At 35.7% G+C, this 23,724-nt stretch overlaps 1 protein-coding gene and 1 pseudogene across 1 annotated transcript in view; one reads left to right on the forward strand and one right to left on the reverse strand.

The window, feature by feature from the left end:
• Positions 1–332: 332 nt before the first annotated feature.
• Positions 333–23,724, reverse strand: part of GABRA6 (gamma-aminobutyric acid type A receptor subunit alpha6) — a 51,880-nt gene continuing 28,488 nt past the window's right edge. Inside the window, exon 9 of the mRNA XM_044661728.1 lies at positions 333–614. Coding sequence (XP_044517663.1) covers positions 333–614 — 282 coding nt within the window. The remainder of the gene's footprint in view (positions 615–23,724) is intronic.
• On the forward strand, positions 17,131–23,583 carry LOC123236597 (annotated as a pseudogene).

Below are 23,724 nucleotides of genomic sequence, written 5' to 3' on the forward strand. Positions count from 1 at the left end.
GCACATTTAAGGGAAAATTTGGAGCTGTTAATATTTCCATACTTTTTATTTTGTTAACAGTGAAAAATAGTCATCAATGATAAACAAAATGTTGCTTTAAATGTCTTTTTTCTGCACCTCAGTTTCACTCCAATCCTCTAAAAAAAGTTAATTTTCTTCATTCTTTACATTTTGCTAGCAATATTATTTAGCATATAATTATCGTCTGCTACCCAAATTATATTTTTTAATTTAATTTGATTTTAAAAATTTGAGTCCCTATCCTCTATTCAATATAAATTATAGATACACTAAGTGTAGATACTAACTGTGAAAGTTATTTTGTCTGACAATCATTCAATGCTACTACTCACTTCCATAGTGTCTTTAGAAAGGTAAACAATCCAGTATACCAAGTTGAATCCTGCAAATGCCACAGGAAAGAGAATTCTGGAATACTGATCTATTTTGCTAGTACCACCAATGGCTGCTGGTGGTGGCAGTGGTGGCGGCATAGGAGACATCAGTTGTGAATTAGGCGTTCTGGTGAAAACAGTTTTGGCCTCTTGTGATTGAAGTTTTGGCAGGGTCAGAGAGTTCACTCGTTTCTTCAGATTAAAATTGGAATGAGGATGCTGTGGAAAAAATATTCAGTGGCTAGTGACATACTTATTAATATTGTGAAAATCTAGTTATTCACTAGGCTTTATGTTATGCCTTTTGCTTATTTTTAAGGCATAGGCAATGCTAAGATTTTCTCTGTAATAATCAAAACAGACAATCAAAACAACTTATCCAAAACAAATATTTCTTCTATTTTTCTCTAGAAAATAACTGACTGCTTACTATTTATTTTTTTTTATCACTTCAAGTTGTGATGATTCAACCTGAGGATTGCTCTCCTGATTGGTAGGTCCTTGACTGGGACTGTCATGTTCTGAGGAGCCTCAGACATGATATTTGCTTCTTTCCTACTTCAATACACTTTCTGGACTGTTTCATCTCCCCATCAGCTGTTTTGAACCACTAACACCCACTAGCTTGTGTATCTGCCATTCTTTATATGTTGTCTTCCTTTACTATAATATAAGCTCAAAGAGAGACCATTTTATTTCTAATTTTTCTATCCATTGTACTCAGAATATGGTAAGTTACTAATAAATTATCTATCATTTATTTATCACTGAATCATTCAATCAAAACACAAATATTTATTGAGCAAATCCTATGTGAAAAGACTAGGCCAAATGAATTGGTAACTACTAATAAGTTGGTGTCTGATTCCACAAAACACTGGAAGCTTTGAGATTTTGTTATTTTTGCCACTTAGACATGTGTAGCTAGTTAGGATTTAAGAGATACCATGATGAATTGACTGTATAAAAAATTAGATCTAGGACAACTTCATAAATGTATATTTTTAGTTTTCTTTTATTGTAAAATAACTTATTCCCCCATTTCCATGTTCTGATGGTAGACAGAGAGCCTCAGAACCCCAAACACTATTAATCCATGAAAATGACTCTCTTGTCTCTTGTATGATCTAAAGATAACTTGAGCAACCTTTAAATTTGTTCTCATTCTCTTGAACAAAACTTGTCAGAAGAAGGAAGGTGCACTAGTATAGCCACCTTTCAAGCTAAATATTTAATATATATCCTCCTCCTGAATTCCATGTAAATAGAAACGACCTCCAGGAATTGATGCAGAGTGAAAGGAGCAGAACAAGAAGAATCTCATACACAGAGACAGATACACTGTGGCACAATCGAATATAATGTCCTTCTCTACTAACAGCAATGGAATGATCCAGGACAACTCTGAAGGACTTATTAGAAAGAACACTATCCACATTCAGAAGAACTGTGGGAATAGAAACACAGAAGAAAGACAACTGCTTGATCACATAAGTTGATGGGGATATAACTGGAGATATTGACTCTAAATGATCACCCTAGTGGAAATATCAATAATATGGAAATAGGTCTTGATCAGTGACACATGTAAAACCCAGTGGAATTGGGTGTTGGCTATGAAAGAGGGGTGGCGGAGGGAAGGATAGAATGTGAATCCTGTAACCAGAGAAAAATGGTCTTAATTAATTAATTAATTAATTTAAGGCTTCCAATAACAAATTAATTAATTAATTAACATCCTCCTCCTAAAGTCCTCCTAAACTCACGTGTTACTCTGATAAGTTTCTCTTATCAGACTCTTTTGTGTCTATTATAACATCCTAGAGACATATCCTTGAAGAGGACACATATTTATGGCCCTTAAAATTATATATCTAAGGGGGCAGCTGGGTAGCTCAGTGGATTGAGAGCCAGGCCTAGAGACAGGAGATCCTAGGTTCAAATCCGGCCTCAGACACTTCCCAGCTGTGTGACCCTGGGCAAGTCACTTGACCCCCATTGTCTACCCTTACCAATCTTCCACATATAAGTCAAATACACAGAAGTTAAGGGTTTAAAAAAAATTAAAAAAAAATTATATATCTAAGGCTAGAAGGAAACTAGGAAGCCAACTAGTCTACTACTTTTATTTTATAGAAATGGAATTTAAGTTCCAGAAAAGTCTAATGATTTGCCTAAGATTACAAAGAAATTAAGTGGCAAAGCCATGATCATAACCCACATTGATTGATTCTGAATTGTGTATACTTTCCATTATAACATGTTTCCTCATTGTCACACCATTAGAAAGATCTGAGAAATGTCTGGGATCACAGAGGTTGCTGTTAAGATGAGTATCCTTTAAATAAGAATAGAGACTAGAGAAATGAAGATACATAAGACAGACTGAATTTGAGGGAATAAGAGAATAGTCTGCCTATTTTCAGGCCATCTTTTAACTGCATCTTAACAAAAAATATACTCACCCTCAATAAAAAGAAAAGTGTGTGTGTGGGGGGGACAGCCACAAAAGCAAATACATTTAAGTGTATTTCTAACCTATTTTGTTAAGAAAATAATATTTTCTGTCACTTTCCTGAGGACAGACTGCCACTCTCAACCTTTGTCCTAATATTATTGAATTAATGGTAAATGCTATTGTGGGCCCATTCCAGACCAGTAGTGGGAGTTTTAATTTGTGTGTGTGTGTGTGTGTTTCATAGAGAAGAATATAGGAATCTCATTTGGGGAAGGGTAACATGGGTAAAAAATTGGCTCTAGGAGGAGAAAGAGCTTAAAAATAGGAAATTATCCACAGATATTTCTGAGTAAGAAAACAAAGTTTGGCCATTATCATTCTCCTGATGTTAATAAGCATGAGATAATGACTATTACCCTTTCTCTAAAATGTACTTAAGTCCAAACTGGTGTTTATTTGATTCTCTTACCATATAATTTATTAAATGTACCCTTTTTTCCTTTTCTTCTAACTATAAGAGCTAAAATTGCTTAGCATAAACTGGGTCTTTAATATTCAATTCAAAGCAAGTTCAGGAAGATACTATGTTTCTTCTCTGTTCAGAACCATTGCTACCGAAGCACATTTCCTCACACTAATGATAAGCATACTATTATACTACTATCTTCAATGAATGATCTAATTTCATCTTCACTGTATTTTAAGTCCTAGAAGTTCATTGTCTTAACTAAATATATAGTAGTACTCTCACAAGGCCTCTCCATTGTGCTTGTTTCCCTTGATAAATGTGATTCCAGATGGATGGGAATCATTTGTGAGGAGCTTTGAGATAAAAATTCCAATAGAAAAAAAACTTTGTCAACTTATTTTCCTGCATTATATAGACTGAATTCTACATACTGGTATTCATGGTCTACAATTTAGGTTCTTCTTATCATTTTTTTACACATTTCTTACTAAATATATGTATTCATGTTCCAAGCAAATGATAAGCATAATCCACCTGTATATGTTTTAGTGAAATGACTTTTAAATATCCTTGAATGTTGACAAGAAAGACTTATTAAAAAAGCAACCCAAATATTTCCTTTTCTCTTTCACGATGGATAAAGGAAATCAGTTCATCTCCTGACCCTAAATAGTTCAGATTTTCTTCCTAAATCAACAAGGGCCAGAAGAGGAATTTTAGAAAACATCTTTGCTAACGTTATATCATAGATGAAGGAACCAAGCCCTTGAGAAGTTAAATGAATTGCCTTAGTGAAACCTGCTCTCCTCATGGCCAGTCTAGGTTACTCCCCAAGATGCCCAATTCCTTATTTGCTTTGTGATAAATTTGAATGTTGAAGGCTTTTTCACACTATGAGTGACATGGGCTAACAATCAGATTCTTTGTGTTTTAGGCAGTTTCCCACCCATGCTGTGAAAATCTCTGTGCTGTGCGTGTACTTTAGTGCCCATTTCTCAGCACGTTACTTGAGGCTGAGTTTACCTTTCAGCAGGTCTCTCTCACAACACGTTATACATTCTCCTCACTCTCATAAAATAGACTTGTTTACACACTGGCAGCAGAATCTGCACTTTGTTGCCTGTGGGGTGTATTTCTCACTTGGATAGACCCCATGTCATTCTGGCCTGAAAGCCAGCTGCCACCGGATAAGTTGAGCACCTCCCTGAGTGTTGGTTGGTCTACAATAGCAGAAGGACCTGCAGATTTGGTGACATTTGGACTATAGGTAACAACAGCTATTACAGTTTTTCTCTCTGAACTTTCTTCCTCCTGATGTCTGTCATTCAATTTACTAAAGAGACTTGGCTGCAATTATGAAAATAGGTTTCCTTGTGAAAGCCAAGATTCTCTTTTTAGGAAAAACATTTCTCTCTGTAGGTGAGCCTCTGTTCTAAGCATTCTAGTTCTTTTTCTTATAACCATTTCCTACACTGCTGGATCTTTTTTAGTTATCCTATGCTTTTCTGCTGTAGTTGGTGAGTCAATTCTTCTTCAAACATTCCAGGGTGAACTGATTCAAACCATTAAATCCAGACTTTGAAGTAATCAGCTCACATCCTTAAGCATTTCTTATAGATCTCCTATATAATTAAAAATATGTGGGCATCTTATCTCAATCAGTGAAGGAAAGACTGAAAGTGTCTTGAGGTCAATTATTAATCCATTCTTCCTTTGTTTTTCCAGCAGTTAGGACAATTCTGGAACTTAGAAAATGCTTTTTTGGTTATAGTATTATATTTGTCCAGCAGGTAGGTTTTGACAACTATAAATATATGTGTGTGTGTGTGTGTGTGTGTGTGTGTGTGTGTGTGTATAATAAATGATTGATTGTTTTAAGACCCATATGTTTTATAGCTGGAGAAGCCTTAAAGAAATAAGAACTATGAGAACTGGGTACAAGTTGCAAAGAAGCAAATTTAGGATTAATATAAATATAAAATATTGTCCCTTTGATGTGTGGACATTTTGGTTTCTGATGAGGATGACAGAGAATATTTCTCGAGATAAAATTGATAAAAATTAGATAAGAAGAAACATGGCCTTTCAGATAAAATATTGAGGAGAAACAGATTTTCCTCAACAGTTCATAGATAAGTGCCACTCAGTCAAAGTCCTGAAAGTAATCAAGAAACAGTAATGACATTAGTCTTTATTGCTACAGGGTGTGGTGGTTTATCACCTCATGCTCATGTAACTATTTTTAGATTTTTAAAGCTTAAAAGTGAAAACTGCAAATCAAATAACTGTTTTGATATTATGGTAAGATGATATAAGAACTCCTGACCTCATAACTAACATTAAGGTAGAATTGCTGAGTTTTCCCATCATCAGAGTTAGATGGGTGACTGCTGATTAAGATGCATTCACCTATAGCATTAGAAGTTAGAGAAGAAATTATAGGAAAAACAAACATAAAGAGAAGAAAAGAAAAAACAGATAGTTAATACAAACTTAGTTATCTGAGAAAGGCTCCATGACTTTCATAGTCCCTGAAGCTACTGGAAGTTCATTGGAAGAGATCTGAATCCAGCTTTTATGAGAAAAAACTATATGGACTTAGTGCTATCTAGAAGCTGAGAAAAGAGTTGCCTATGTTGTCTTTAGTGTCTTCTCTTCTTTGATGAAGTGAAATAGAATGGAAAAGATAGACTTTAAATTTGTTTTGCTTTTGGAAGAGACTTGGTTTTCTTGAGAGACACATGGAAAAAGCAGAATCCCCTCCTATGTGCATATCTGAGAAGTGTGGATGTTGCCTGGCTTGAGGAAATATTTAGTCACTGAAAAAGCGTAAATTTTTTTCAGCACACTACCAAGGATGAATAAGTAGCAAAAGGATGCGTCATTTCTTAAATGTCTAAGTGTAGGGGAAAAAAAAACAGCTTTGCCCAGCAGGTGAGTTTTGACAACCATAAAAAAAGCATAAAGAAGAAAAGAGATTTTAGCTAGCATGTGATTAATATTGAGCACTAATCTCTAAATAGACCAAGGTCTTCAAGCTTGCTTTCCAGCAGTATAAATTAACCTAAGTCCATGAATTTTCCTAGTTATGCACCCCTGTCAAGTTTCTGCAAGCGTGTACATAGTCTCTCCCACTATACATTGTGCAGTGGTGGGAGAATATGATCCAAGCTTATAGGTGAAGGAATTCCTGTTCTTGTCTCCTAATAAAGAAATATCATGATTTTTTGCTGCTTCTGCCTTCTATTGAGTGTATTCTAAAATTATTCCTCCTCTTTCCTCATATATGATTTAATGTTCTATGTTTAAAGTTAGTGATGTCAGAGTGACTGATCTTTTGTAAATGGGAAGCATACTGCTGGAGGTTAAGGAAATACAGTAATAAGAATCAGTAGGACTGAACACACACACACACACACACACACACACACACACACACACACGTACGTTATCACTAGTTCCCTGAGAGAAAGTTTTAATTGTAGTCTTGTGGATATGACCAGACCTAATGGTATTAGGTAAATTTGGGTAAGTAAACCAACACAGACAGAGAGGTGTTTTGTTAGGTACCATGATGGTGGGCTACCTTCCTAAAAGGGATAGTTTGGTACTATACAGATAAAAAATGGGGGGGGGGAGGATAAAATTCTTTAAAATTAAAACTCTTTAATAAAAATAGACATATCTCAGATGTAATAGAATTCTTTCCCTGCAAATATTCATTAAAGGGTTCCTAAAAATATTGCAAAGGCAATTAGTTTTGAAGTATTTGTGAGAATATGTAGTCATTGAGGTCCTATGCTTCTACAGTCATTTGCTTCTTCTAGATAAAGAAACCATGGTTACCATTTAATAGCTAATATGAGATTTTAATAAATTTGACCAAGATTACATTTTTTTTCTGTGTAGAGTTCTATGACAGATAAGAATACCAAACTACAGCTAGGAAGATGGCAGCTTAGACACAGCAAAACTCCAGACCTCTGAAAATCCTTCCACACCAATAAAACACAAAGTGCTTTGAGGGGACAGAAAACCAAATCTAACAACAGGACAGAGCTGGATGATCCTCCTGCTGGACTCAGCTCAAGAGGTACTCCAAAAAAAAAAAGCCTGAATTCTTGAACTGTCAAGTTCAAGGGAAAGGAAGAAGTAAGATCCCAGGACCCCACCCCCACCCACTGTGCTAAGTCTCTAGTGGTTCCTGGAATCTCTGGGTGGGCAATGGTGCTAGTCTGGAGGGAATGCCTTGCTGGCACAGCTGTGCCATGCTCAGGGAATTGAACACAGTTGGCAGGGAGGTGGCTGGAGGAGAAATGCAAAGAGGCAGTCAAGTTGTACCCAAAATACTCCATCTTGCCCCTCCCCCCTTTTCTTGATCCAGTTCTGCAGATCAACTCTGCTCTGACTTAATCTTATCAATAGGGCAGATAAGAAGTCTTCAATGGGCAGGGAAGCTCCAACACCCCTTCCCCACAGACTGTACTGAAAGTAGCTGTAAACTTCTGTTGCCAGCTGGGAAGATCTTACCTAAGAGCTCATTAAAACCATCAGCATAACCTAATAAATCAACAGAACAGAGAAGAAGCCCCTTCAGGACAGAATAGCCCAAACCTACAGATCCAGCAAATAATCAGAGGAGCAAGATTACAGTCAATTACAATGAGGAAAGAAGGAAAAAAATATGAGTAAACAACAGAAAAAGTAAAAAAGAAATTACAATTGACAGCTTCTATTTAGGTAATGAAATAGAGGAGGACTGAGGAACACCACATAAAAACACAGAAACTCCAGAGAATTGGATACAGGCTTTGGAAGAACTCAACATTCAATTAACTCAAGAATTCAGAAAACGATTAAGAAAGGTTGAAGACAACTGGGAAAAGAAAATGCATGAAATAAAACAAGAAAATAATGTCTTGAAAGCCAAAATTGACCAGCTTGAAAAAGAAGCAAAGAAGGTGAAAGATGACTTACAAAGAAAATCAGACCAGAAGGAGAAGTATACCAAAAAGCCAGGGATGAAATTCAGTTTTTAAAAATTAGTATCCAGCAACTAGAAGCAAATGACTTCACAAGGTAACAAGAATCTATAAAACAAAATCAAAAAAATGAAAAATTTGAGGAAAATATGAAACACCTCAATGACAAAACCTCAGATCTTGAAAACAGATCAAGAAGAGTCAATTTAAGAATTATTGGACTGCTGGAAGAGGAAGATCATGACAAAAGGAAAAGTCTGGACATCATCCTACAGGAAATTATCCAAGAAAACTGCCCCAACATTCTTGAACAAGAAGGAAAAATAGAGATTAAAAGAATTTAGAGATCACCTCCTACATTTAATTCCCAATTGACAATGCCCAGGAATGTTATAGCCAAATTCAAGAACTACCAAACCAAGGAAAAATATTACAAACTGCTAAGATGAAGTCATTCAGATACCATGGAAACACAGTTAGGATAACATAGGATCTGACTGTATCTACATTGAAGGACCAGAAGGCATGGAATATGATATTCCAGAAAGCAAGGGAACTGTGTCTATAACCAAGAATCAACTAGCCAACAAAACTGACTGTATTCCTGCAGGGGAAAGTGTGATCATTTAATAAAATTGAAGACTTCCAAGCATTCATAAAGAAAAGACCAGATTTAAACAGAAAATTTGATATCCAAACAGAGAACTCAAGAGAATCACCAAAAGGTCATTAAGAGAGGAGAAAAAAAAAAACAAAACAAAACACCAAAATTTTTTAAGGGATCCAATAAGTTCAAATGATTTGTGTTCCTATAAAAAAAGATGGTATTGGTAACTCATAAACATTGTTTTATCATCAGAGTAGCTAAAAGAAGTATACTTAGAAAGAACACTGACAAACTATATAGGATAAAATGTCAAGATATATATATATATATATACACATATATATGTATAAGACATATAAAACTAGAGGTAAAAAAGGGGATAATATTAAGAGAAATGGGAAAAAGGCAAAATGGAGTAAATTTATATTTCACAAAGAAGCGTATGGTGGGAGAGAGGGAGAAAAGCAAATCAGTGGAAGGGTAAAGAGTTTGAAGACAGGAAATACTTAATTCTTATTTGCATTGAAATTGACCCGAAGAGGTAAGAACAATCAGATCTGTTGGGGCAGTGAACTGATTTGTACCCTATAGAGAAGTAGAAGGGTAACAAAAGGACTGGCAAGGAGGGAAGCAATGCTAGGGAGGGAAAGTGTTGGGGGTAGCTTAAAAATACCTTAAAGAAGAATACCAAACTACAGTGAGGTTTATTTGACCTAATACTACTACAATAATTGAGGTAGAATGACAGAGATGCTAACAAGTGTTTCTGAGAATAGCAAGATATCAGACTAAGTATAGTTATTAGTTTAACTAATGGCTCTTTCCATATAAAACACTTGTCTAAAGTCAATAAGTTGATACAACGTTGAGGGAACTCTGCTATATCCATTTGTACATTGCTATTCTTTATGTTCAATCATTCTGTTATATCTAACTCTTCATGATCCCATTGACCATAGCATGCCAATACTAGCTCATGAATTTTCTTGGTAAAGTTATTAGAGTGGTTTGTCTTTACTTCTCAAGTGACTTAAGGCAAACAGAGGTGAAGTTACTTCTCCAGGGTCACACAACTAAGGCAAGATGTGAATTCAGATCTTCCTGACTCCAGGCCCAGAATTCTGTCCCATGTGTTGTTACCACATGTGTGAAAACAGAAGAAATAAAGAAGTCATATACTATGGGTTCAAAATTTTCATTTGATGATACATGTAAAACCCAGTGGAATTCCTTATAGGCTACAGGAGGGGAGAGGAAGGAGGGGAAGGGCAGAACATGAATCATGTAACCATGGGAAAATATTCTAAATTAATTAAAATTTAAAACATTTTAAAAATAAAAAATAAAAATTTTCATTTTAGGGTTGTGCAAATAAATTGTTGAAGTGGTTTCATGGTATTTTAAGAACAACAAGAAACATTAGTACATGGGAAATATGACTCTCTGTTTTCCAGTATCCCTGATGAACATAAATAGAAAAAGATGAGCATATTTATGGTATATATGCCAAATTAACATAAATAAAATTATTCTAAATTCCAAAAGCTTGAATTAAAAAGTGACAAGTTATTATCTCTGCAAACTTGGATGATTCTCTGATTTTCATTTTCTTCATCTCTAAAATAATAGGCCTTGGACTATGAAGTCTATGAAGTTCTTTCCAAAGCTAGATCTTTGATATTATTATCTCACATCAAGAAGTAGAAAATTGGGTAAAGTTCACCAAATTAAATTTAATATGGGTCTGGTACATGCCTAACCCATCTGAGATGGAGTCCTTCAGTGAGGAGTGGTTGGAAGCCTGCTTCTATGGTACTAAAGGAACTGCTTTAGGCTATGGTACATGAATGAACATTTAATAACTTGGGTTGATGGAGCATTCAAAAATGCATTATAGAGGCTTCTGGGTTAAGATGGCGGCAGAATAAAAAGCAGCTGTTTAACCTCTCCTAACTGAAACATATAGGACTCCTCAAAAGGACATAAAAACAAATCCAGATGAATGAAGGGACCCCAAAACAGGGCACAGCATTAAAGGTACGTGGGTTCGAGCCATTTCCATGATATAAGGGGGTGAAATAGCTCTACTAAAACACAAGCTGAGCAACCTCCTTCCCCCCCCTTACCACCTACAGTGCTAAAGCCAGCACCCAAGAGTTAGAGCAAATTTGGGGCACCCATTAAGTCCTTGGTAGCTACCTGGGGTCACCAGGGCCTGTTCCTGAGAGCAGCAAGACTCAAGACCCCAAGAGTCTTCTGAACAAGAGGACTTTGAACACAGACCATGAGCACAGGATCAGTTGCAGCTGCAGACATGGATTCTGAGCACAGGTGCAGACCGTGGGTGGGGACCCAGTGCAGAGGGGTGTATGACTGTGGAAGCAGCTCCCTGAGACTGTTAAAGGAGCTTCAGGTAGAGGAACAAGCAAGGGGACCACCAGGAGGCTTGACCCTGACAACAATTAGACCTGAGACCTCAGGAGCCTAAAGAGCACAGACAGATCCTGGGCGTGAAGATGAAGCTGAGAGGGCACTAGGCTAAAAATGGCAAGCCAGACACAAGAATCCCAGAAGAGAAAGATCAAGAAGAGATCTTTAACACTTGACAGCTTTTACTCAGAAAAAAATCCAGACAACAGAGCAAACAGCAGAGGAGAACAAACAAGTAATCATATCCAAACCTTCCCAAAAAATGAAAACTGTGTCACAAGCTCTTAAAGAGTTCAAATCTAAGATTATAGAAAGATGGTAGAGAACTGGCAAGAAAATAACAGTTTAAAAGTCAGAATTTTGCAATTAGAAAGTGAGGCTCAGAAATCAAATGAATTGATAAGCAAATTGAAGACCAGAAATGACCAACTGGAAGCCTAGAAGAACCAAACAGACCAGATTCAAAAGGAAAACCAAAAGATTACAACCGAGAACCAGTCTCTAAAGGCTAGAATTGGGCAATTAGAAAAAGATGCCCCCAAATCAAAAGAATTGATAAGCAAAGTAGAGACCAAAATCAAACAACTAGAAAATAGGATAGACCAAATCAAAAAGGAAAATCAAAAGAATATAGCAGAAACCCAGTCTCTAAAGCAGGGGTTGGCAATGTATGGCTCTTGAGCCATATCTGGCTCCACCTCCCTACCAGCCAGACTGGGCAGAGCCCCAGGATGTGCCCCAGGGGTCCCTTCAGCCCCTGCCCCATATTCCAGCACCTTCCACCTCCATAATCCTCCTTCCTCAAGTGTTTATGGCTCTCACAGCCAAAAAGGTTGCCAACCATTGCTCTAAAGACAAGAATTGGACAAGTAGAAGCCAATGATCTCTCAAGACAGCAAGAACAAATAAAACAAAGTCAAAAGACTGATAAAATAGAAGGAAACATGAAATATCTCACTGAGAAATTGACAGATCAAGAAAACAGGTCTAGAAGAGATAATATGAGAATCATTGGTCTTCCTGAAAAAAACGGAAATGAATAGAAATTTGGACTCCATACTAAAGGAAATCATTCAGCAAAGTTGCCCTCAAGTTCTACAAGAGGGTAATATAGACATTGAAAGGATCCAAAGATTGCCCTCTACAGTAAACCCTCAAAAGACAACCCCCAGGAATATAATAGTCAAATTCAAGAGCTTCCAAGTAAAAGAAAAAATTTTACAAGGAGCCAGTAAGAGACAATTCAGATATCAAGGAGCACCAAACAGGATCACACAGTATCTGGCAGCCTCCACACTACAAGACCGCAAAGCTTGGAATATGATATTCTGAAAGGCAAGAGAACTGGGCCTACAATCAAGGATCACATACCCATCAAAACTGACTATATACTTCCAGGGGAAAGTATGGGCTTTCAACAAGATAGATTTCCAAGTATTTGCACTGAAAAAGAACAGGACTAAATGAAAAGTTTGATATCCAACCACAAAAACCAAGAGAAACATGAAAAGGTAAATAAGAAACAGAGGGGAAAAAAGAAAACTCTTATTTTTAAATTTGCCTCTTTAAGGCCTTCAGTAAGATCTTAATTATTTGTATTCCTATATGGAGAAATGTTACGTGTAATTCTCTGTGTTAAACTCTATTCACTATTATAGCATCCACTATTATAGTAATTAGAAGAATTATTCACAGGGAGAGGTTGGAGTACTAAATGGTCTAAGATGATAAGGGGGTGGGTGGGAAAGAGGGGGGTGAATAGTAGAGGATACCTAGAGAAACTTGAATGAATAAGAAAAACAGGATATTCTCTTACACACAAAGAGGGCATGGGAAGGAGAGGGGATGAATACTATTATAAGAAGGAGAGAAAGAGAGCATTAAGAGGTAATATTTAAACCTTACTCTCAGTGAAATTAACCCTGAGAGGGAAGAGTAGCGATATCCATTGAGATATAGAACTCTATCTAACCCTATTGAGAAAGTCAGAAGGGATAAACCAAGGGGAGCAGAGGAGGGGGAGGTCAAAAAAGGGAGGGGAGAAAAAGGGAGAGGGAATTCATTAGGCCTTAAAAATAAAAAGAGGGGAATAACAAGGGAGGGGGTAGAAAGGATAGTAAATCAAGGGAGGGGATAAGGGCTACTGGTTTAAAACAAAGTACTGGTTTAAAACGAAATAGCCTAAGAAGAAGGGGTAGAACTAAGAGAGGATACCAAAATGTTGGGGAATACACAACTGATAATTATAACTCTGAATGTGAATGGGATGATTGATTATACTAAATTAAAAAGCTTTTGTACAAACAAAAAGAATGCAACCAAAATCAGAAGGGAAACAACAAATTGGGAAAAAAATCTTTATAACAAAAAACTCTGACAGGGGTCTAATTCCTCAGATACACAAGGAGTTAAATCAATTGTATAAAAAATCAGGCCATTCCCCAGTCAAAATTTGCCAAATGGCAAAAGATATACAAAAATGCACCAAAGAGAAAAACTTCTTTGAAAGACAGAACAGGCCTTTCGGAAAAAGAGGTACAAAAATTCACTGCAAAAAGGAAATCTTTACAAAATAGAATTGGCCAAATGGAAAAGAAAATACAAAAACACTCAAAAGAAATCATGCCTTTAAAAACATTGTGCAATTGGAAGCTAACGACTTCGGAAGTCGTAAAGAAATAATCAGTCAAAATAATGAGAAAATTGAAGAAAGGTGAAATAACTCATGGGAAAAGCAACTGACCTGGGAAGTAAATACAGGAGATCATCTAAAACCTATTGGACTACCAGAAAACCATGATCAAAAAAAGGAGCTTAGATATAATGTTTCAAGAAATTATCAAGGAAAACTAATGTGATATTCTAGAACCAAAGTACAAAAATAGAAATTGAAAGAATCCATCAACCTTCTCATGAAAGAGATCCCAAAAAGATAACTCCTAGAAATATTTAACCAAATTTCAAAGCTTTCAGGTGAAGGCAAAAATGCTGAAAGCAGTAAAAATTAACAATTCAAATATCACAGTCATAGGCAGGAAAGATTTAGCAGCTTCTATATGAAATTCCACAAGATTAAAAGGTCTAGAATATGATATTCCTGAGTGTAAAGGAACTAGAATTTCAATAAAGAATCACTTAGCCAGCAAAACTGAGCACTTCAAGGGAAAATATGGGCATTCAATGAAATAAAGGGCTTTTAAACTTTAATGATGAAAAGACCAGGGCTGAACAAAAAATTTGACTCTCAAATATAAGACTCAAAAGAATCATAAAAAGGTAAACAGGAATAAGAAATCAAAAGACAGTCAATAAGGTTAGACTCTGTACATCCCTACATGGGAAGATGATTTTTGTGACACCAAATAGCTTTGTCATTATTAGAGCAGTAAGGATAGACATAGACAGAGGATGAAGGTGTGAATTGAATATTATGCAATGATATAAACAATAAAATTAAGACACGAGAAAGAGAAATGAATTTGGCAGAACAAGGAAAGGAAAAATAGACTGGGATAAATTGTTGAATGTAAAAAAAGGCATTTGAAAGAGCGTTCATAGTGGAAAGGAAAATGGAGGATGAGGGAGAACCTTACACTCATCAGAATTGACTCAATGAAGGAAGAATATATGCAATAAATTGGGTATAGAAAGTTACCTTACCCTACAGGAAAGTAGGAGGGGATAGGGATAAGAAAAGGAGGGTGTGACTGATAGAAAAGAGGGCAAATTTGGGGAAATTGTCAGAAGCTAAACAGGAGCAAATAGAATGGAAGTTATATATAGTAAACACAACAGGAGAAAAAATTACTAGTCTCTCTAATAAAGACCTCATTTCTCAAATTCATAGAGAAATAGACATATATGGTCAAAGGATATAAACAGGCAGTTCTCAGACAAAATAATTAACTCTCCCTATAGTCATGCAAAAAAGTACTCTGTGCCTATATTATTTAGAGAAATACAAATTAAAACAACAAGAAATTAAAACAAAAATTGGAGGAGATATGGGAAATCAGGGACATGAATTGTAAAGAGATTCAATCTTTCAGGAGAGCAATTTGGACTTTTGCTCAAAGGGCTACAAAACAGCACATACCCTTTGACCTAGCAACACCATCATTAGTTTTGTATTCCAAGAGATTTTTAAAAATCATAGGGAAAATAACTTTTATGTACAGAAATATTTAAAGCAACTCTTTTTAGGAAAGCGAAGATTTGGAAAGCCATGGGATACCCATCAACTGGGTTATGACTGAGTAAGTTATAGCATATGATTATAATGGAATTCTATTGTGCTATAAGAAATGACAAGCTCAGAATAACCTGGAAAGGCATGAACTGAAGCAGAGTGAAGTAAGCAGAACAAGGAGAACACTGTACAGTGACATCAATACTTTGCAATGCATAACTGTGAATAACAGCTATTCTCATCAATACAATGATCCAAAACTAACCCAAAGCACTTGTGATTAAAAATGCAATCCACTTCATACAGAAAAAACTGAGTCTGAATCTAGACCAAAGGAAACTTTTTTCATTCTCTTACTTTTATTTTATATCTGAGTTTCCTTCCATAAAAGGGTTAACATGAAAAAATGTTTTACATGATTACCCCATGTAAAATCTGTATATGAGATTGCTTATGTTTTTCAAGAGAAGTAAGATTTAGAGAATTTGAGACTCAATATTCTTTAAAAATGTTGGAAATGGTTTTTACATGTAATTGGGGGGAAATAAAATAAAAAAGATTAATACAAAAAAGAGTGCTGAGGATAATTACAAAAAAATTAAAATATTCCCTTACAAAATAGCAAAAAAAATGGAGTCAAAAACAATTATTGAAAATATTTCACATAAGGTCCAACTAAATCAGATCATTCTAAGAGAATAGAAGACAACTAATAAACATGAAATGTAAATTAAAAAAACCTAATTCTTTGAGAGATTCTTTTGTAAGTATATTCTCATTAATAATATCATTAAGAGCTTTACATTTGGCTTCTTTACCACCTTATTTAAGGGAGTTGATATGGCTTTCAAATATATCAACTCCAGTAGAATGAAAGGAAGCTCCTTGAGGAAAGAGGTTGTATATTTTTCTTTGTATGCCCATTACTAAGTATCTACTAGGAAGTTAAAATAGGAGAGAAGCCTGAATTTGAACTACTACTAGGAAGTTAAAGAGGTTGTATATTTTTCTTTGTATGCCCATTACTAAAGTTAAAATAGGAGAGAAGCCTGAATTTGAACAAATACACACGGATAAACTTAAGTTGTAAAAACCAAAATGTTATAGTAACCTAAAGCTAGATTTTCAAAATATCTTAAAGAATTATTATAAACAACATCACAAATGTTACTGTTACCAAATAAAGATGACTGAGATAGCAGTATCTATTTACTCAAACCAGGACAGACTGGAAATGAATAGGTTAAAGGGCAAAATAGGGAAACCAACTTTCTCTATATTGTAGTTTAGAAGTTTCCCTTTGATAGTTAGGTCCTCAATTGTAGGGATTACACTTCCATTTTTGACAGCCAAGATCAGAAAGAAAAGAAAAAAAACTGTTTTTTTTAACAATAAGCATTTCTAACAAGGATCATATTTCTCAAATATAGAAGGAACTGAGTTAAATATATAAGAATATAAATCTACCAGGAAGTTGCATACTGGGAACTAAGATGGAGGAGTAATGAAGCCTCTGATCTCCTGAACTCTATGCCCTTTCAGGAAAAGAAAATTAATTGCCTCAAACCAAAGGAAAGTAGGAGGAATACATCTCAATAGTATGAGAAGAGAAAGTGGCCCAGGTAACACAGTATTTGTGGGAAATAACAGAAAGTGGACTAGTCAAGCATGCTGCTACATGTTGCCAGAGGCAACAAAGTTTAAGTGCATGAAGGAGCCCTTATCTGAGGCACTCAGCAAGGGTAAGGGAGGCAAAAAGGGCACAGACTCAAACACTCCCTCATGGCCTAAGGCAATCAAACAGCAGAGTTGGGGACCAGCTTAGCCCACACCATTTACCATGGGTAATAAAGGTGAAGAGGGCATGAAACCAATGTACTTCCATGTGACCTGAGGCAAAGAAGTGGTAGAACAGGGCCTGGCACAGTTTAACCCAATAAACAAGGGTAATGAAGGCAGAAAATGCTCAAAACCAAAGCACTCCCACATAGCCTGTGGCAGGGAGGTAGTAGAGTACCTGAGATAGTGAAGCAGGAGAATGGAAGACCAGTTCAGCCTAAACCACATGATAGCAAAAGTTGAGAGGTCAGCGAATCCAACTCACTCTCTTGTGAACTGCAACATAGAATTTGCAGAGTGCCTGAGGCAACAAAACAGCAGAGTGAAGACCAGAGTAGACCATGAGACAACAGTGGAACTGGCAGCATAAGGTGGAATCTATCTGGACAAAATAGCTACAAGCCTCCAAATGTAAGCCGGTAGGGTCACCCCCTCAATAAACACACTGCATAAAACAAAGGAAGCCAGTCCTACCCTATACAACAGAGAAAAGTATTTTGAAAACTTGGAATAGTGTTACCTCTACCCCAGGAGAAGAGAAGAACCTTAATAGATAGATATCATAATGGAAAAAAACAAATAACTAGGAAAAGTGAGCTAAATACAAAGAAAAATCTTGACCTTAGAAAGTTGCTGTAGTGAAAGAGAAGTCCAAAATGCAAAATCAGAAGAGGACAAGTATGCCAAAAAGGAAATATAGGAAACCTCAAAAAAGAGTCCAGCCCCAAAAGAACCCTTGGAAGAAATTGAAAAGAAGTTAAAAAATTAAATAAGAGAATTGACAGAAAACCTCTACAGCTGGGAGTTGAGGGTGGGTGGTTGGGAGGGAATCACTGAAGAATTAACTCTCTAAATACAGAATAAGCCAAAAGAAAATGGATGCACAAAAACGCACTAAAGAAAAAAAAAACTTCCTAAAGACTAGTATTAGCCAAATGAAAAGGGAAACAAAACAATAACAACAATAATAACTTAAGGAAGAAAATAACTGCTAAAAATTAGAATTGGGCAGATAGAATTTAATGAATCCATAAAACATCAGGAAACAAGAAGACAAAATTAAAAGAATGGGAAAAATAGAAAATATGAAATACCTCATTGTTTTCCAACAACTGATGGGGAAAATATATACAAAAGAAATAATCAAAGAAACAGTGAAATACTTAAAATCCATATTCATCAAAAGAGTCTGGACACCATATAACAGGAAATAATTGGGGGAAATCCTTGAACAAGAGGTAAAAATAGAAATTGAAAGAATTTACCCATAGCTTTCTGAAAGGGATAAAACAAAATATCCCAGTATATTCCACAATTCCAGAACTCCCAGATCAAGGGGAAAGTATGATAAGCAGTTAAAAGGAAACAACTCTCATATGATGGAGCCACAATCTAAATTACAAAGGACAGAACCGCTTCTCTAAAAAAGGACCAGAAGACATCAAATATATTTTGAAAGGGAAAGAATCTAGAACTACCAGCAAGAATCATATACTGAGTAAAACTAAGCATAATCTTCCAGAGGAGAGTGGAAATTACATTTGATAAAATAGAACATGTCAACCAAGAAAAAAAAAACTAAGGGAAAACTCAATGAATAAATTTGACATTCAACAGAATTAAGATACTTAAATTTATCACTAATAGGGTAATGAGAAGAAGTTTACATAGAAGGAAGGAACTGTATAGGATGGCCTGATATAAAAAGAATCAAGGGATGGGGAAAAGGAGCACAAGTGGAGACGAAAAAAGGAAAGATAGAAGACAGCAAATTCTCTCTCATGAGAAATCACAGAAGGTTCAATTCAGTGGAGAAGATGGGGGATGGGCACGCTGGGCAATGCTTGAACCTTACTCTCATTGGAATTAGCTCAAAGTGGGAATAACATCTGTACTCAGTCAGCTATAGAAACATACCTTAACGTATAAGGAAGTAGGAGTTTAGGGGGAATCAACAAAAAGGAGGGTGAATTGCAAGGTGTTGGTGGTCAGAAACAAAATATTTGTGAACTGAGAGAGGTTGAAAGAAGAGAGAAATAAGGGGAAACTTGCCAAGAAAGAAGGGTTTCAAAAATGGAACCAAGATGCAGAAACACACAATTTGCAATTGTTACAATGAATGCAAATAGTATGGACTTAAGCATAAAACAGAAAAGGTTAGCAGCTTGGATTAAAAACCAGAATCACACAATATGCTGTCTATGAGAGACCCATTTAAAGCAGGGAGACAAGACAAAGTAGAAGTAAGGAGCTGTTACAGAATCTACTATGCCTCACTTAAAGTTAACAACAACAAAAAAAAAAAGTATGGGTAGAAATCATAATCTCAAAGCAAAAGAAAATTGATTAAACCAAAAGGGATAAGGAAATTAAATATTAGTAAATGGCAACATAGAAATTAAAATGATATTAATATTAAGCTTATATGCATGAAAATTTAAAGACTCTAAATTCCTAAAGAAAAAGTTACACATGCAACAGAAAGCAATAGATAATAAAATATGTCTAGTAAGGAAATTTGACCTCCCCTCTCAAAAGCAGATAAGTGTAATAAAAAAAACCCAAGACAGGAGCTAAGGTATACAGAACTAAAAATACATTTTTGATATGATAGAACTCTGGAGAAAACTAAATCTGAATAGAAAGGAATATATCATTTTTTCTTGGCAATACATGATATGTTCATAAAACTGACCATATAATGGAGCATAAAACCTCATGACTAAATGCAGGAGAGGAGAAATAGGAAATTCATTTTTCAGATCATAATGCAATAATAATCATACCTAGCAAAAACAGCAGAAATAAAGACTAAAAAGTAATTGGAAACTTAATAATTCTATCCTAAGGAATGAGTGGAGAAAAGCACAATTCAGAACAACAATCAACAATTTCAGTAAAGAAAATTAAAATTAGAAGATAACACACCTAAAATTTTGGCATATACAACCAAAACTGTACTTTGGGGAAAATTAGTATCTATAAATTTTGCATCAATAAAATAGAGGGGGGGCAGCTGGGTAGCTCAGTGGAGTGAGAGTCAGGCCTAGAGACAGGAGGTCCTAGGTTCAAATCCGGCCTAGGACACTTCCCAGCTGTGTGACCCTGGGCAAGTCACTTGACCCCCATTGCCCACCCTTACCAATCTTCCACCTATGAGACAATACACCGAAGTATAAGGGTTTAAAAAAAAAATAAAATAAAATAGAGGAAGAGGAAATCAATGAACTGAATATGCAACTAAAAAAACTAGAAAAAGAAGAAATTAAAATTAATTAAAAACAAAATTGGGATTCTTGAAAATTGAAAGTGATTAATAAAATTTTAAATAAGAAAATCATTGAATTAATAAATAGGGAGCTGAGTTTTTTTTTGAAAAATACTTAGATAAATCATTTCCTAACTTAATTGAAAAAAAAACCAAATTGTCAATATAAAAAATAAAAAGGCAAAATCACAACCAATAAAGAAGAAATGAAAGTAATTATTGGAAATTATTTTTGCCCAACAATATGCCAGTAATTATGACAATCTAATTTAAATAAATAAAAATTTAGAATATAAAATACCCAGGTTTGCAAAAGTGGAATTGGATACTTAAATGAACTCTATCACAGAAAAAGGAATTGCATAAACTTTCATCAAATAATTCCCTAAAAAAAATTCCCAGGACTAGATGGATTCACAAATGAATTCCCATCACACATTCAAAGAGAAATTACCTTGAATATTACATAAAGTATTTTGGAAAATAGAGGAAGAAAGCATCCTTCCAAATTACTTCTATGACACAAAAATGGTACTGATACCTAGGCCAAGAAGAGCTAAAACATAGAAAGAAAATTGTAGATGTATTTTCCTAATGAACATTGATGAAAAAATGTTAAATAAAACACTAACAAGGATATTACAGCATGCTATCACAAGGATTATATACCATGTCCAGATGGGTTTTATGACGGGAATTCAGGGGTAATTCAATATTAGAAAAATTATCTGCACAAATGATTATAACAGAAACTATATAAACTTCTCAATAGATGCAAGAAAACCTTTTGACAAAATACAATACCAATACCTTATGAAAACATTGGAATAATTGAAACTTCATTAAAGTGATGAATGGCATCTTTATAAAACCATCAGTAGGCATTATCTGTATGGGTATAAACTAGAACTTTTCTCAAGAAGAACAGGGGTTAAGCAAAGATGCTCTTAATCACCACTATAAATTAACATTGCATGAGAAATGCTAGCTATAGCAATAAAAGATTAAGAAGAAATTGAAGGAATTAGTATAGGCAATGAGAAAACACAATTATCCCTCTTTTCAGATGACATGATGGTATACACGGAGAAACCATGAGGATCAACCAAAAAATTAATTGAATCAATTAACAACTTCAGCAAAGCTATAGGATACAATATAAACCAAATAAACCATTGGCATTGTTATTTACCACCAACAAAGCCCAACAGGAAAAAAAGTAAATTCCTTTTAAAATAATTGTAGACAATATAAAATACCTAGAGGCATACTTGCCAAAACAAACGCAGCACCTAAACAAACACAATTAAAAATGTTTTTCATACAAAGTTAGACCTAAACAATTGGAAAAAATATCAGTTCCTTACGGATAGACTGAACCAATGTAATAAAAATGAAAATCCTACCTAAATTAATTTACATACTTAGTGCCATACCAATCAAATGAACTGAAGATTATTTCCTAGAGTTAGGAAAACTTAATAAAAATATTCATCTGGAAGTCCAAGAATATTAAGAGAATTAATGGAAAAAATATGAAGGAAGATGTCTTAGTCATACCAAACTATCAAACTATCTTATAAATTAGGAATCATCAAAATAATCTGGTAATCAATACATGATAGCTAATGACCATCTCAACCTAGTGTCTGATGAACCCAGTAATCCAACCTACTGGGGAAAGAACTCATTATTTCACAAAAACTGCTCAGAAAACTGGAAAACAGTGTGGCAGAAACTAGGAATAGATCAACATCTTATATCATACATCAAAGTAATATCAAAATGGATATGTGATCTATCATAAACAAATAAGGGGAACATGGAAAAGTTTACCTGTCACACTTATGGAGAAGGGAAGAATTTATGACCAAACAAGAAATAGAGAAAGACATTATGAAAAATGAAATGGATAATTTGATGGCATTAAATTTAAAAGTTCCTATACAAACAAAATCTAAACAACCGGCCACCATGAGTGCCCGGACACGTGAGGCAGGGACTTCTCGGCCCCAGGTCCTTTGCTGAGAAGCACTTTTACAGATATCTGTTGATCCTTACAACGTTTGGAGGAAAACACTATTGTTATCCCCATTTTAGAGGCGATGCCGAACAGAATGCAACAGAAATAGATGCCTTCTTTAAAAGCAAACCCCTGGACCCAGCAGAACAGTACAAAATGAACCACAAGAGGAGAGGCGTGGCTTTGATTTTCAACCACGAGCGCTTCTTCTGGCACCTGACTTTGCCCGAGAGAGGGGCACACGGGCCGACAGGGACAACCTGAGGCAAAGGCTCTCGGATCTCGGCTTCGAAGTGAGTTATTTTGATGACCTTAAAGCCGAAGACCCGCTGATGACCATTCATATGGTGTCCACCTCTAGTCACATAGATGCTGACTGCTTCCTGTGTGTATTCCTGACTCAAGGGGAAGGAAACCACATCTACGCCTACGACACCAAAATTGATATCCAGAAGCTGACCACCATGTTTAAAGGAGACAAATGCCAGACCTTGGTTGGGAAACCCAAGATATTTGTCATCCAGGCCTGTGGAGGAGACCAGCACGATATTCCGGTCATTCCTCTGGACGTGGTTGATCATCAGTCGGACTAGGTGGACGTCAATGAAATAGAAGTGGACGCTGCCTTGGTCTACACCCTTCCGGCGGAAGCCGACTTCCTCATGTGCTATTCAGTGGTAGAAGGTTATTATTCTCGCCGGGAGACAGTGCATGGTTCCTGGTACATTCAGGATTTGTGTGAGATGCTGGAAAAATACGGCTCCTCTTTAGAGTTTACGGAACTCCTTACCATGGTGAATAGGAAAGTTTCCCAGCACAGAGTGGACTTCTGCAAGGACCCCAACGGCACTGGAAAAAAACAGGTCCCTTGTTTTGCCTCCATGCTGACCAAAAAGCTCTATCTCTTTCCAAAGCCTAAGTAACCTGCAGGCAGCCCCTTTGCCTTTGCTGTACAGGCTATGGGGGGGGTGCTGTCTCCTTTCCTCATTTTTTGTAGTATAATTAACCTCTTAAGATGGGGTCTAGTGCCTTTTAAATTTTTTAATCAGATGCCCAGTTTGGGA

This window comes from Gracilinanus agilis, chromosome 2, assembly GCF_016433145.1.
Source record: "Gracilinanus agilis isolate LMUSP501 chromosome 2, AgileGrace, whole genome shotgun sequence".
NCBI classification, from domain to species: Eukaryota; Metazoa; Chordata; class Mammalia; order Didelphimorphia; family Didelphidae; genus Gracilinanus; species Gracilinanus agilis.